This window comes from Phragmites australis, chromosome 1 (assembly GCF_958298935.1).
Source record: "Phragmites australis chromosome 1, lpPhrAust1.1, whole genome shotgun sequence".
NCBI classification, from domain to species: Eukaryota; Viridiplantae; Streptophyta; class Magnoliopsida; order Poales; family Poaceae; genus Phragmites; species Phragmites australis.
In genome coordinates, this window is record NC_084921.1 from 47,288,821 (window position 1) to 47,305,859 (window position 17,039).

At 42.2% G+C, this 17,039-nt stretch overlaps 2 protein-coding genes across 2 annotated transcripts; both read left to right on the forward strand.

Moving 5' to 3' along the window:
- Positions 1–2,833: 2,833 nt before the first annotated feature.
- LOC133890187 (uncharacterized) lies at positions 2,834–4,325 on the forward strand. Its single transcript, XM_062330650.1, has 2 exons — positions 2,834–3,934; positions 4,042–4,325. The coding sequence occupies exons 1-2, from the start codon at positions 3,289–3,291 to the stop codon at positions 4,086–4,088; spliced, it is 693 nt and encodes a 230-aa protein (XP_062186634.1). The 5' UTR covers positions 2,834–3,288; the 3' UTR covers positions 4,089–4,325.
- A 3,634-nt stretch (positions 4,326–7,959) lies between these two features.
- Positions 7,960–16,183, forward strand: LOC133885508 (protein neprosin-like). The gene is made up of 5 exons (XM_062325234.1): positions 7,960–8,121; positions 12,855–13,022; positions 15,390–15,443; positions 15,521–15,670; positions 15,839–16,183. Exons 1-5 carry the CDS (start codon positions 7,960–7,962, stop codon positions 16,181–16,183), a joined length of 879 nt encoding a protein of 292 aa, XP_062181218.1.
- The last annotated feature ends 856 nt before the right edge of the window (positions 16,184–17,039 follow it).

Below are 17,039 nucleotides of genomic sequence, written 5' to 3' on the forward strand. Positions count from 1 at the left end.
ATTCCTATTTTCTTTATTTTATCTCATTTCTAACAGCTTCCATTCGAAGTGATTCGTAGAGGGAAAAGAAAAAGAATCCCGTCCTAAAGAGAATGATCTTAATAATTCCTTCGAAAAAAAAATCGGTAAAGCGCTAAAAAAACCCGAAAATACCTTAAAAAATTCTAGGTCAAAAAAGAATCCGTCCCCTTGCCTCGTTGCTGGATTGTTAGTTACATGGAGTTGTGGGCCACTGGGCCGCTGCGCGGAGTGCTATGGGCCAATGAATCTCCCTGTGGGGAGGACTACAAGAGGCAGAGGCTAGCAGCAGAGAGGAGACGTTCAGAACAGACGAGAATAGAAAGGCTAGGAGCAGTTTCTTCTTCCTCAGCTCCTTGCTCCCTGGACCCCCTTCTAGAGTGTATCTCAGATCAAGTTCTCTCCATTTGTTGAGTCCATTGTACCCGGAGTTGAGTTGTGAGTGAATGAAGATGAAGGTTTGTAACAATTGGTATCATAGCCTCTCACCACCACCGCTGCTGACGCCGCTGTCGCCGGCACCACCACCACCATCACTGAGTTCACATGCTGGGAGGAGGAGTGGGTTGCCATGACCGACGAGGAGAATGCGGAGTTCGAGATGATGGAGCGATACCTCGAGACGTTGAAGCAGATGACTGCCATGATGAAGGCCGAGTGAGCCGGCTCGGAGGACACACTAATGCTTGCTTCACCGACGTCTACCGCTGCAGCAATCACCACCGCAAGGATAGAGGGCGATCTCTTCTCCAACACGCCCACCACCTGTTCTACGCCGGACCTCAACGTCGACACCGGCGTCAACTACGTTTCAGCTGTGCTACTGCTCGTGATGGGCGTGTCTGGGGGCGTTCTAGCACCGACACAATACTCGCAAGCCCCCTCGCCAAGGCTGGCCGTCGACGTCGTGTTGGTTTTGATCTCGGCTCCACTCTCCCTGACGTCTTCTAACTAACAAACGAAACGCATGGGAGCCGTTTCTCACATGCACCGTGATTGGGGGTGCATCCAACGTCTTTGGTTGCGGTCCCACCTCGTGCAGCACTGGATATATAACAGATGTGAGGGGTTTCGGAAGACACGATCCAATTCACGAAGTCAGCCGCCTCTCCTGATATCTTAACCCTAATCCAATCCTTAGAGTGCTGTCAACGAGGTGAAGACCGCCGCTTCTTCATCTAATACGTGCTGGTGATCGACTACATCGGCCAAAGCCTCTTCATCACGCCGGCAATCCACTTCACCATCATCAGATGGCGTCACCGAACTCAGGTAAAGACCTCACGCTTCCGCATTTAGGGTGTTTGATCTTAGGGCTAGCTATTATGTTGATTAAGTGAAGCTTTAAGGTCTAACATTTGGTACCAGAGCCATCCTAGTCCCTAATCAAACCCAATTAGTCTTATTCATGTTGAATTACGATCGGTTGACGCCAATTAGCGGTCAATTGTTTCCAATTTTGATCGGTTTAAGTACATTGATGATAAATTATGCGATTTAAGTTCAATTTTAGGCTCGAATCAATGTACAAGTTCATGTTTATGTCTCGGATTAATGAAATTAGGATGAATTCTTGTATACACTTTCATAAATTAATCAATTCGGCTCGGTTATGATGTTTTGAGCCTTAATTGGACATTAGTTAGCGCTGTTGGTATGAGATTAAGGTCAATTAGTTTATGTTTAACGTGTTTTAGCTCTAATCGACCTCGGGTCAACTCAATCAGGCGACTCTTATGCTTATCTATTCATGTACTAAGCTTCTATATTGTGTTTATGTGTTCATGGGGGTCGGGTTTCGGTCAATTAGGCTCGGATTAAGTGGGATTAAGCAATTAGAAGGAGGGGAATTGGGGAGATTAAGAAAACCCTAAGAAATCCCCAATTCCCCCCCAAATCCGAACCCTAAACCCCAATTTTCCCCCACAATCCCGAACCCTAAGCCCAATTAACTCAGAACTCAAAGCAATAGAAGGGGGGGGGGGGAGGACTTACGGCTCCGGCTGTTCATGCCCGTCGGAGTTCTCCTCCGGCGGGATCTTCCTCGTGCGCGCGCGGTTCATCCGGCCGTTCTCGCCTCCTCCGTGGGACGAGATCTCCTCTCGCCGCGCGCTCATCTCCCTCTCCTCCCGGGCTCCACCGCAAACCAACCGACGGAGGCGCGCGCGATCTCCGTCGCACGCGCGCTCCGGCAGTTTGGCTAACAGAGGTGCCCTTTGCCCTCTTCTCTCTCGGGCGACCGGCGGCCGCGCTCGGCGCCGTCTCTCTCTCTCTCTCGGCCGGGCCAAGTTTTTTCGTCGCCGACGAGCTCCGGGTCGGGCGGATTTTTTCGGGGAGAGAGAGAGAGGAAAATGAATTAGGGTTAGGGTTTCGGCCGACGGGGTTTTTATACCGGGCGATTTCGTCGGCCTGCCGTCGATCGCGATGAACGGCTGAAAAGCTCCGGGCCGGCGCGCGCGCGAAGGCAGATTGGGCCGTTCGCGGTGGCTGGGCTGCGCCCTCGCTCGGGCCAGCGCACGCGCGGAAGCTGGGCCGTGCCCTCGGCCGGGCCGGCGCGTGCACGCGAAAACCTCTGGGCCAGGCCGTGCTGATGGGCCAAGCTGGGCCGAAAAGCCTTCTTGGGTCGTTTTCTTTAATGTTTTGGGCTTTTTCCATTTATTTGGAATTTCCAGTGATTTCTAACATTTTTTCATTTATGCACTGGAATATCTAATGAAATTAGCCCAAAATTAATGATGATTAATGCATAAAATATTGTTATTAATTCTCTGGTTCAATTGGATCCAACGGGAAAATTTTTCCGGAGAATTTTACGATCATTTTATATAGGTTCATAATTACTTTCTGACCAAAGTTGACTGTAATTATGTGCCATCTTTATGTGTTTATTTAAATTCTTTTCCGTTTTCTGCCCAACGGTGATCCGGATTGGAGTTTTATTTTTTTGCATGATTTTAATCAGACCAACGTAGGGTTATTTTCGTGCAAATTATTTTTTTTTCTTATGATAAATTCACTAATCAGGCACAATTCTTCTCTTCAGCTCTTAACGCTTCCTCTATTGCCGCCACTATTGACGGCATAGAACAACTCACGGGCAATAATTTTCCTGCTTGGAAAGCTAAGGTGACTGTTGTCCTTGGTGTTTTAGACCTGGATTATGCACTCAGGGTTGACGCTCCCACAGCTCCTACCGTTGGCGTGGAAAATTATGATGAACTAAAGAAAACTTATGATACACTTTCTGAGAAGTGGGAGCGGTCCAACCGCATGTCTCTTATGATAATGAGGAACTCTATATCAGATGCTATAAGGGGAGCAATCCCAAACTCAGAAAAAGCTAAGACGTACTTGGCATCTGTGGAGGAGCAATTTAAAGGCACCTCCAAGGTTTATGCCAGTACACTGATTCAGAAGCTCCTCAACACTAAGTATAATTATGGGTCTGGTGGCATAAGAGAACACATCATGATGATGACAGATATGGCTGCCAAACTCAAGGGCATGGATATGGAAATCTCTGAGGGTTTCCTTGTCCACTTCATTATGACCTCTCTCCCTCCTGAGTTTACTCCTTTTAAGATAAATTACAACACTCAGAAAGAGAAGTGGAGCATGAGCGACTTGATCGCAATGTGCGTCCAAGAGGAAGAGAGGGTGAGGGCTGAAAATAAAGATTTTGTGAATCAAATAAGCAGCCCCAAGAATAAAAGAAAATTTCAAGGGGATTTCAAGTCTAAGAAAAAGTTGCATTTCGTCACTAAACACGACAAGGCAGCACAGAGGGCGCCCAAGGCATTTGCTCCTTCTGCTCCTGCCTCTCAAGAATCTAAAGATGACGGATGCCACTTCTGCCACAAGAAGGACCACTACCAAAAGGATTGTGTTGGTTTCCTGAAGTGGCTTGCAAAGAAGGGTAATGATTTCATAACATTCATTGATGAATCACTTTATGCTGATTTTTTCCTTAATTCATGGTGGATTGACTCAGGTGCCACTGTGCACGTTACCAACTCCTTACAGGGATTCCTTACCGCGAGAACATTAAGAAAGGGGGAGCGAAGTCTTAGAGTGGCCAATGGGAAGGAAGCTCAAGTTGAAGCTATCGGATCCCTTCCATTAGTTCTTAATAGTGGCTTCACTCTTAGATTAAATAATGTAGTTTATGTTCCTTCTATGAGGAGGAATCTCATTTCAGTTTCGATGTTAGATGATGATGGTTTTCATTGTAATTTCGGAGACAATAAATGTGTTCTTAAATTTAATTCAGAGGATATTGGTCTTGCCATCCGACAAGACAAACTTTATATGCTTCCTCTTAATGAATCCTCTGTGACGATGAATGTCTATGATATAAGCCATAAGAGAAAGAGAAGTACAATTAATGAGACTTCTTCGAAACTGTGGCATTGTCGTTTAGGCCACATTTCGAGGGGGAGAATGGAGCGTCTCATTAAGGAAGAGATTCTCCAACCCTTAGACTTCTCCGACTCTGACCACTGTATAGATTGCATTAAAGGAAAATACGTTAAGCAAATAAAGAAAGGGGCCACTCGGAGCACAGGATTATTAGAATTAATTCACACGGACATATGTGGTCCTTTTCCTGTGACATCAGTTGACGGTTTTGATTCTTTCATTACCTTCACTGATGATTTCTCCCGTTACGGCTATATCTACCCCATTAAAGATCGATCTGAATCTCTCGATAAATTTAAGATATTTAAGGCTGAAGTAGAAAATCAGCACAACTTGAAGATTAAAGTAGTGAGATCGGATCGCGGGGGAGAATATTATGGGAGGCATGCCACATATGGGCAAATCCCTGGTCCTTTTGCCAGATTCCTTCAGGAAAATGGTATAGTAGCCCAATATTCTACACCTGGTGAACCTCAGCAAAACGGGGTAGCTGAGCGACGCAACCGTACGCTTATGGACATGGTGCGAAGTATGCTCAGCTATTCTAGTTTACCAGTTGGACTGTGGATGGAGGCACTTAAAACAGCCACACACATTCTTAATCGAGTTCCCAGTAAATCAGTTCCAAAAACACCATATGAATTATGGACTGGGAGAAAACCCTCTTTAAAGTATTTACGTGTGTGGGGCTGTGCAGCTGAAGCTAAAGTCTTTAATCCACACATTGGGAAACTAGATCCTAAGACAGTTAGTTGTCACTTTATCGGGTATCCAGAAAGATCAAAGGGATATCGTTTTTACTGTCCAGATAGGATCACTAAGTTCGTAGAAACAAGACACGCTGTGTTTCTTGAAAACGGGGATATGGAGCTAAGGGAAGTTGATCTTGAAGAAAAACGGGTTTATGTTCCTACTCCACTGATACAAGAGTCACACATCCCTGTGCCTCAGGTGGTTGCACCTTCAGTAGAAACTAACGTCAGTACACCCCCTGTTGAGGTCTCTGAAATTCCTAATGATATACCTAACGATGAGCCTCAGCAGTCCCCTGCAGTACCCAGTTCTTGTCCTGCAGTGCATAATGAACCAATCAGGAGATCACAGCGTGACAGGAGACCTGCCATCTCGAACGATTATGTCGTTTATATGAATGAGGATGTTAATGACATAGGGAAGACAGAAGATCCCAACTCATATAAAGAAGCCATGATGAGTAAGCATTCGTCTGAGTGGCTTAATGCCATGAATGACGAATTAAAATCTATGAGCGATAATGATGTATGGGACCTAGTAGAAATTCCTGACGGAGCCAAAACAGTAGGCTGTAAATGGGTCTACAAAACAAAACATGACTCTAATGGGAACATCGAAAGGTTCAAAGCAAGGCTCGTAGCTAAAGGCTTCTCGCAAAGAGAAGGAATCGATTATAATGAAACTTTCTCTCCTGTATCAAGTAAAGATTCTTTCAGAATAATTATGGCGCTCACAGCACATTATGATTTAGAGCTGCATCAAATGGATGTAAAAACGGCATTCCTTAATGGTGACTTGGAAGAAAATGTTTACATGGCTCAACCAGAAGGTTTTGTCATAAAAGACAACGAACATTTGGGATGTCGCCTTAAGAAATCAATTTATGGTCTAAAACAAGCGTCTAGACAGTGGTATCTCAAGTTTGACAAAGTCATCAGAAATTTTGGCTTTAAAGAAAATGAAGTTGATAACTGCATTTATATAAAGTTTAAAGGGGGGAAATTCACCATCTTAGTTCTTTATGTGGATGATATCTTATTGGCCAGCAGTGATAAGAATATGCTGTTTGAGACCAAGAGATTTCTTTCCTCTAATTTTGATATGAAGGATCTCGGTGAGACCTCTTATGTTCTTGGCATTGAAATTCATCGAGATCGGTCCAAAGGAGCATTAGGTTTATCTCAAAAGGCATACATTGACAGAGTACTAAAGAAATACAATATGCATAAGTGCTTTGCCACGCCTGCTCCTATTGTTAAGGGCGACAAGTTTGGGACATATCAATGTCCAAGGAACCAATATGAAATTGATCAAATGAAGACGGTTCCTTATGCTTCAGCTGTCGGAAGCATTATGTATGCTCAAGTTTGTACACGCCCTGACTTAGCTTTCGTGACCGGGATGCTTGGCAGATATCAATCAAATCCAGGACCGGACCACTGGAAAGCCGTTAAGAAAGTCCTTCGCTATTTGCAAGGCACTAAGAACTACATGCTTATATTTAGAAAATCCGATAACCTTGAAGTCATTGGTTATTCGGATGCAGACTTTGCGGGGTGTGTAGACACTAAGAAATCCACATCAGGTTATATCTTCACCCTTGCTGGAGGAGCTATCTCGTGGAAAAGCTCCAAGCAGACACTTACAGCATCTTCAACGATGCAAGCTGAGTTTGTGGCATGTTATGAGGCTACCGGGCAGGCTGTATGGCTAAAAAACTTTATCCCGGGACTAAGAGTGGTCGACAGTATTGCAAAACCACTTACATTATACTGCGATAATCAACCCGCAGTTTTCTATACGAGTAACAACAAGTCGAGTGGTGCTGCCAAACACATCGACATTAAGTATCACGTTGTGAAAGATAGAATTCAGGATCAAACAATAAGTGTCAAGCACATAAGCACTAAGTCAATGCTTGCGGATCCACTCACTAAAGGCTTACCACCTCATATTTTTTGTGATCATGTTGCCGGCATGGGGATATTGGAAAGTCTATGATTCTGGATTAAGAGGACCATTAAACAAACCAACTCCCATCAAGTATAACGAATTTCCATTTCGAGATGGAATGGTACACTATAGGTATTTGCGTTTCAGTGGCATTTTATTGACCGCTGTAATACTTTGCCTTGTTATGCTGTTTCATTGAGAGTGAGCTTATGATGTTAGCCTTACGATCAAGGGGGAGAATGTTGGTTTTGATCTCGGCTCCACTCTCCCTGACGTCTTCTAACTAACAAACGAAACGCATGGGAGCCATTTCTCACATGCACCGTGATTGGGGGTGCATCCAACGTCTTTGGTTGCGGTCCCACCTCGTGCAGCACTGGATATATAACAGATGTGAGGGGTTTCGGAAGACACGATCCAATTCACGAAGTCAGCCGCCTCTCCTGATATCTTAACCCTAATCCAATCCTTAGAGTGCTGTCAACGAGGTGAAGACCGCCGCTTCTTCATCTAATACGTGCTGGTGATCGACTACATCGGCCAAAGCCTCTTCATCACGCCGGCAATCCACTTCACCATCATCAGATGGCGTCACCGAACTCAGGTAAAGACCTCACGCTTCCGCATTTAGGGTGTTTGATCTTAGGGCTAGCTATTATGTTGATTAAGTGAAGCTTTAAGGTCTAACACGTCGACCTCGACACCGACGCGCCCACCAAGGCTGAGGTGTTCACGTACTGCACTGAGAAGCTCAAGAACGATCTGTCAAGGTCGTCCAAGTCCACGCATGAGATGAGGGGCGCGGTGGAAGTCAGCATGGCGCGGGTGAAGGAGTCCTACCGGAGCCTCGATGACGAGATGGACAAGCTCGGGGAGGATGTCGTGGGCGTCGAGAAGGGGATTAGGTCTGTTGGCGACGCCATGCCATCGAAGATGGACAGCCTGCAGCGCACCACCGACGACATCGGAGCATGGTCGGTAGGTCGCTGGAGCGCCAGATGCAGCTCCTGGATGGCCAGGTGAAGGCAATGCGAGGGCTGAATAATTTCTACAGCTTCCAGGCACAAGCACTTGAAGAAACAGTCACGATACCGATATGCTGACGACTGCGAGCAACATCACTGCTTTTCTGGCTTCGGCATCGACCTCCACTTCACCCTGAAAGGCCACCCTCGCCTTCCTCATCGCCACTACCGAACTTCCCAAAGTGATGCCCACCAGCCGTTGGATGAAATGCAAGCAGCACTGCATCAAATCTGTCGCGGGTGTCGGGGACAACCTTAGCTCAGGTTCTTATGCATGCTTCCTCAACCAAATTCCCATTGCTATCCTCAATGTGTTCAGAGGAATGTTGCCATGGCCTAGTGCCGTGAAGCTTTGACAGCTTTGGCCACCACCCAATCAATAGATTGGTGGCAAGTTAATGAAGTTTGGTTGTCTAGATTGTGGTGGAAAGACTGTAGGCAATGGGGCTTGGAATGAGTTTATGCTGAGCATCAGTTTCAGACAACCAATATGTGTGATGGCTGAAGGCAACAACTATTGTACATTCTGCTAGAAGTAATTGGGAAGCAAGGCCTGTCAATCTCTTTGGTGTAGACTCCTGTTTATTTGTTACAATGACAATATACACAGCAGTGCAATCATTGGAGGCAATGTATGGGTCAGCTGATGTGCAGACTTCATGGCAAGAGCTCTTACACCTAGATCAGTATACAAGAACAATTCTCAAGATGCCTGAAGGTGGTGACCATTTTAGGTTGTGCAGTAGAGTGAAGCAATTGTCTACCTGGTATTTGCCTCAAAGATATGTGACTGTCATACAAGTGTTCAGCCGAGGGAGATGATTCGAGTTCAGCTATACCTGCAGTTTCTGGTGCTGGTCAGATGAAGCACACGGTTGTGGCAGTAGAGTGCCTGGAATCTAGTGGGCATTGGTTCAGGGACTTGGGCATGCCGGATCTGACAATTGAGGTCGAGATCGACTTGATCATGCAATGGGATCCAGGTGACCGCAAGATTATTCTCGCGGATTTCGCTTCATCGGCTTTGTGGCAAGCCGATTTTCTAGCGGCGGGGAATGTCAGGTACAGGGAGTTGTGGACCGCTGGGCCGTTGGGCGGAGGGCTATGGTCCAATGAATCTCCCTGTGGGGAGGAGTACAAGAGGCAGAGGCTAGCAACAGAGAGGAGGCGTTCAGGACAGACGAGAACAGAAAGGCTAGGAGTAGTTTCTTCTTCCTCGGCTCCTTGCTCCCTGGGCCCCCTTCTCTGCTCATTCTAGATCCTTCTAGTCCCTTCTAGAGTGTATTCCAGATCAAGTTCTCTCCATTTGTTGAGTCCATTGTACCCGGAGTTGAGTTGTGAGTGAATGAAGATGGAGGTTTGTAACATGGATCCGCCCGTGGAACTGAGCATTGCACACATCACGTGCTCTTGACTTCCTGTTATGTATCTCTGCACCTGACCTGAGGTTCCATACTAACTAAGCCAAGGGGCAAGATAGGTAGGAGCTGGAACGGAAGAGAAGGAAAATCGAGAACGAAAACGGGAAGAGAGAGGATTTGATTCCCATGTTCTCTAAATATAGTAGCACATTCTCGTGGCAGCGCATTGCCTTGCTCGTTGCGCTTCCTTGCAAAGGTGTGACTTATCATGGATAATAGACATATCTGCGTCCATCTACTACATACGTCTATCACTACCACCATTAATTTTTTTTCTTATCTTATATGTATGGTGGTAAAATCAGAAGTAATTATTTGTAAAGGGGCTAGTACTTCACAATATTTATTATCATGCAAATCAAATCTTTTTATGATATCAATGGTAGGTGTTGAGAATCTTTATGAACCAATTGCAATTACATGAAAATATTAATTATTCTATAAAATCAAATCTTCTAGGTGTGAATCGATGTCAATATATCTTATAGGGCCATTTGGAAAAATGCCACTAAACAGTGAAAATGTCACTATGTCAGTGACACATGAACAGTGACATTATATCTTTTGGATGATAATTAATGCTGATACTGAATGCCATGATTAGTTAATGCAATATTAATTATATATCTCACACATCAAATCTTTTGGCATACACGAATCTTTGCAGATAATTAAGAATCATTTTGAACCAATTGTCTATTTGGAAGTATTAATTATCCTTCAAATAAAATACTTTGCATGGGAACTAATGCATATATTGATAACCTTTCTTACATTGTGTATACTAGCAACTGAACACATGTTTCACACATCTAATATCAATCTAGGATATAAAAATATGAAGAAGTAAAAGAATAAAGCATAATAAAAGAGATATTTACATACATTATGATTGAATTTAGGTGTCTGTGCGATGCAGAGATGGAAGGTGTTAAGGAGTGGTCGCCATCAATCAACAGAGGTGGCTAGCGTTGATGAGATGGGTGAAAGTCAATGAGCAGAGGTGATTGGCACGCGACTAGAATTGAGGTTGCTGTCTGTCGATCCTTGTAGGTGGTAGATTTTGGAAATAGACTAAGAGAAGAAAACAGAGTACAATTTAGTCATATTTTTGAAGGAGATGAAGAAAATGACACACCGTTCATTATGTGATGATCATTTATCGTGATTTAAGTTTTAGAAATAAAATGTTAGAAAGAAAAAGATCATGCTGCAATCAAGGACTACACGTGGGGAGTAGGTTGATTGTTAATCGGCTAATTGATTGTGACTTTCCATATCATAGTGGAGGGGAGGAGACGAGGACTAACTTTGATTGTGAATCGTTTGATCGTTTAAGATGTACGTATGATGGAGATCGTTCAGATCTGTCATAATATTTTATAGTAGTATAGATATATCTTTTGGATGATAATTAATGCCGATATTGAGTACCATGATGAGTCCATGCAATATTAATTATCTCACACATCAAATCTTTTGGCCAAAAATTAATGTAGACACTTCATATACCCGAATCTTTGCAGATAATTAATAATCATTGCGAACCAATTGTCTATTCGGAAGTATTAATTATCCTTCAAATAAAATATTTTGTATGGGAACTCATGCGTATCTTGATAACATTTCTTACATTCGTGTATATAAATGGGACAGGTCCATTACCAGAGGTTGCCCATTGTGTTGTTTCTTGCTCCATAATCGTCGACATGGGAAACGTTTCTCTCTTTCTTATGTTTCCAAGCATTCTAGTTTTTGCTCACAACATATTAGGATGTTGTGGTTATGCTTTAAATCAGGTGGGCACATAAAGTAATATTTGTCGTTTCCCTTTCATTTTTTACTTCATTTTCTAAATATTGTTTGGAATTGAGTTTGGCTAAACATTTTGGTTTGTTTCCACGATGATATGTAGTAATAAGATCTAGATCTGCCACATGAAACCGTATCATTAGATTTTTATTAGAAGGATTCATTCTTGCTTATATAATTTTAGAACATTCGTACTGAGATGTATAACTACATAATGGAAATTATGAATTAGGATTGGTTTAAGTATATTTTCCAAAAATTAGTGCCTAAAAATCGATACTTTGAATTGAACCTGCTAAGGATTGAATTGTGACGAAGAGAGAAATTATTTCCCCTTTGGCTTTTTTGTAGGGCAAGCTTTATGGTGCTTCTCTAGGAGGTAAGGTTGATTCATTGACTTCGCCTCATGTGGATCCATCGCTATATATGATCATGAATGGATCGCACACAATTCAACAATCTGATGATAAAAATGCAACACAACTTGAGGCTGGCGCATTATCCATTTATGTAAGTTTGATACATTTGATGTCTTATTTTGTTTTCTTAGTAGTAAGAATTGTCTACGAGATGAGATTCAATGGAAACTAATATTAAGATATGCCAATAATTAGTAAATTTAATTATGCAAATACTTACTTAAAAGATGGATGTATATTCATCAACTATACGTATAGAAGAGAAGAACATGAGATTTTATTTAGATTCGGGTTTCCCTTAGAATAATAACTCTACGTCATGTGCTGTTTTGATTAATCTTAAGAGAAGATAAGTATAATGGGGATGTCTATATCTACTCATATAAATTAAGAGAAGATAAGTATAATGGGGATGTCTATATCTACTCATATAAATTTCGATGAGTTATCTTGTATTCCAGATCCTAAAAATCTTATCGGATAAATCTGATTGTGACTTAAATTTGTTGTGAATCTTAATAGATTATTTATCTTTCTATATGACTTTTTTTTTTCTCTCCTCCTCCCTCTTTTCTTCTTCCCCCTCTACCCCAGCTTATGTATTTGGGTTGGAGAGGCATATTGTACTTGTAGTCTAGAGTGTAACCTTCTTAGATTTTGTTATTTAGGTAATTCTTTCTTAATCCTAGGATAGTTTTTATGTAGAACATGATGAACCGTTTGAAATAACTATATATGTCTTATTTAGCTCTTGGTAGTTATTAAACCTACCGTATAAGGTAATAAATGTGATGATACTCTATCCTAAAGATATCATATTTTTAGTAAATTCTTATTATTAATTATCAAATCTTTATCAAAATAGTAAAAAATATCGGGTTAATAGCTAGTCAATATCAAACCAACAGATTTAGAAATGTGTCCAGTGGGCTGCAGCAACCCAACAAATGGTTTAGTGCGCATTTCAATTTATTTATTGGTGGAGCTGCTGGTTTAAATTTATTACAACTTCTTAAAGTAATTTTTTTATTCAGCGTGCAGCACATCTAATGAACTCACAGAGTTACTACGGAATTGAAGTAACAAGTGATGTGTATGGTTTTCCGGTAGACCAAGATGAACGGAGTGGAATATTTGTTCAAATTAGCAACCAAGGAGATGGAACACAATCGAGTCGCAACGCACTTAATGTTGGATGGCAGGTAATTATCTTCTCCCTCTTAAGATGTATCATGTAAGACCGAGAACGGTGACTAAAACGAGATAATTAGATGCCTCAATAATTTATTTTGAAATGGATTGTTTTCTCTTATTTTATCACTCAACGCACCTCAAAAATAGATCACAACAAAGTGTAACGCAAAACGTAAAAATACAGCGGAAACAGATGATCCCGGAGGTTTCAGCCTATCGGAGTTTTCAGATTGATACTAGAAGAAGAGCCTCGAGAGAGAAATTTAAAATAATCCGAAAGTTTCGGTAAGGATCTGGAAGTTCCGGGTTGAGAAGTTCTAAAGGAAAATCTGCAATACTAAAACCCAAAATCCAAAACTCGAAATCCAATCAAATGTAGTCTAAATCCAGCAAAGTTGCAAGCTTTTAGAAGATGAAGAATTCACTCTTGATTTTGTGGATTTGGCCAAGAACACAAAAAGAAATCAAGAGCACCGGGTGAAAAAATCTTCCAAATTGATGATGTAGAGACAAGAGAATTTAATATCCACATGTATATATTTATATGTGAATTTTATGACTTTAGCAACAAGAAGAAAGACTTCACAAGGTGAAAAAAAATTCAGCTTTCAATCAAAAATGAAAATCGCAACGAAACACTAAAAACTTACAACAAAGCAAGAGAGCAAGTGAAGAAAACTAGAAGGAGGTGAACACAATAAGAAAAAAAAACATAAATTCAATTGCTTGCAAAGATCAGACCTATTTTAAGCGATTTATAAAGACTTTTTTTAAAAAAAACTCTCGCATATTACAAATGCTGAGCTCTCATTTCTCATATCCTCTAAAACCTAGCATACAAACTCAAGTGGCTAGCTCAAAGCTCTCATACAGCGCTACCCCTCTATTTATAGGGTTACCGAGATTGCTTAGCGCTTAAGCTTCCATGATCCTAAAATACACCTCCTTTCCAACGCCCTCCTACTGACCATCGGGACATTTTGTCTATTTTTCTCTATATCCATCGAACGACCGTGGCGCCTTCACAACTTAGCTTCGCCTCGACGTAAATTTCACGGTGATACCATGTGCACTCCATCCCTCCACGGTTTATGGCCAAACCGTGAAACCGCCTAGCACGCTTCTCAAAATATGACTCATCATCACTTGCTTACACCTTAAGCAAGCGATCTGATGTCGACGGGTGTAGTCCGTCTTACGATCTTGACCGTCGGCAAGTCTCTACTGCTCCCGATACCTCGAGTTATATTGTCACTTGCACCAGCATCCCATTCGCTTAACTTTATCAACACACCATCTCCATCCATCTTCTCATACTTTGCTCTCTCTCCATGTGCACAGCTTAGGACCACCCTTGACTCAACTCGGCCTTCTCGATCATCCTACCATCGACCACTATAGTGCATCCATGACCTGCATAACACAAGATAAGCAAACACATATCTCCAACTTCATCTCTAGTTAGAACAAATCAAAGTCTCTGTTGAAAGAGACATCGCACAGATGAATGCCAAATGTTCCGGCGTTGTCACCTTCTCTGCGCTAGATCATCCGACGTGTTCAATCCAGCAGATCGGCCATCTTGCAACCTTTCTGCAAGAAATGATTTAGCGTGTTCATCATCTCATTGCCAGATCATCTGGCGTGTAATTCTTTTCCGGACTAGCCATCTTGCAATCTCTTTGCAAGAAATACTCCAGTGAAGCATCCAACGTTCATCCTTTTGAGCGTTGGACCATCCGGCGAGTACAAGTACACCAGAGCTAGTTTGCAATATCTCTACAAGAAAAACTCTGACATTCACATCATTGTATTGTTGGACCTTCTGGTATTCATTTTAATTTTTACCTCTAGCTTGAAATGCTCTGGCATGAAAACTTCATGAGCTCCATACCATCTGACGCGTTCAAATATTCCAACGATGGATTATCCGGCGTGTATAATTTTCCTAGACTCAGAGATAAAAATATCAACTTTATTTTTCTCTGTAACTTTGGTTAATCATGATCATAATTGCAACATATATGCATGCTTATGTAATCCCATAAATCAACAAATCAAATCTACAATATTGTTAATTACTCATCACAAATAAATCAAAGTATATTTTAACTTGATTTCTCAGATAATTTTAAAGCGTGTTCTTAGAGAACCAGGATCTAAATACACCTGAATTCTTGAGAGAAAAAACCTTGCATCCATACCAGTACATGATGTTTATTACTGCATCTAATTCTTGGCAAAATTATGACAATTTTTTCTAATATGTAGTGCATCCATACCAGTACATGATGTTTATTACTGCATCTAATTCGTGGCAAAATTATGACAATTTTTTTCTAATATGTAGCTCATGTATGCGATCTTTCGTATAGGTTTGGCCAGGCTTATACGGTGATTCCAACACTCACTTTTATGTCTACTGGACGGTAAGACACCTTCCATATTTCGTTAAATGTGTTTCCCTTTCCTTGTTAAGGCTAACTTCCGTGTGATTATATTATAGCGGGATGGTTATCAGAAGACAGGTTGCTACGATTTAAAATGTCCTGGTTACGTGCCTGAAGCTAATGTACGTACGGTTCCAGGAGTTACCATTGATGCAGTTTCTAACCCTGATGGAGTTAAGCGTACCATCGTCTTCAAAGTTTTCAAGGTAGTAAGAAATTTTTGTCTTCCCTAGTACTTGTAACATGAGTCTAACATGCTTATTATACTCTTTATTAGTAGTTGTGCAACTTATGTCTATGCTTAGAACAATAAGATTGGATGCATCTTTTCATCAATGACCCTAATATCCTCTTCCATTTGTAAACAATTCTAGGATAGTTCTGGAGATTGGTTACTACACATTGGATTTGACTCAGAGCCATATTTAATTGGACGCTTCCCTAAATCCTTGTTCACTAGCCTGGGTGATAAAGGAGACACCATTATACTTGCTGGCTTTGTGTCAACTCATACAACCCACCTGGCCCCAATGGGAAGTGGATTCCTTTCAAACAATATAAAAGCTGCATCATTCAGCAATATTCAACTCATTGATGATAAAGGCGAAACATCAAAGGTTCAACAAGATCACCCAGTCATTATTGACGACAAGAACATCTATTCTGTATCTCCGATCACTGTTGAGGGGAAGTTTACCTATGGCGGGCCTTTGGAATGAGGAACAAGCAATGTACTGTGTTACCCTTTTGAACTAAAATAAGAGAACAAAACCCTTGCTCAGAGCTCGTTATTATTATTAACATGTGATTTACATACTCGTTTGGACAGGTATCCACAATAACCATGTTTTTTTTCCCGAAAGGACGGTAAGAGCATTGTCAATTTTTTTTATAGAAGAAGATAATTGACTCAATTTATAAAGGAAATCAGACTCGAAAATCTCACAACTGCACGATTTTAAAGGAAACTGACAGATAACCCAGAGACGACAATACAACCTCAACTCGAGACAGACGTCAACACCAAAAAGCACAACCAGACAAACATACAAGTCCAACTTAACTCAATACGCGCGCTAACCAAACAAGCGACATACTTCCTCGCAACTCGGTCAGCGGAGCCCTGCTCCCACGCTTCCACAACTCAGTCGACAGAGTCCCGCTCCCACACTGCTACAACACAACCCAGTCGGCAGAACCATGCTCCCACGCTGCACCTCTCTGTCACACAGGTCGGCATCATGTCGCTTCAGAGGAGTGTGCATTGGGACCAAACGCTATCGAGAAGCGCCAAAACTAATGAAGATCTGCCGTGAAACGAAGACGTAGGGGTAGAACCTACATAAGAAGCTGCCAGTCCAAAGAGCAGACAGAGCCAAAGCTGAACCCGATCACGCTGCCACAAAGCCGACTACCACCGTGGCGTGAGGAAACTGGATCTCCAGAGCGATGCCTCCAAAGAGGATGTGACATCGAGTCACCGCCATCCCCCATCCAGTTGCTCGAACCAGGTTTTTACCTAGGGACTCCATTGGAGGGGAGCGGGGAGACGCCATGACAACGCCTCCAAGGAGG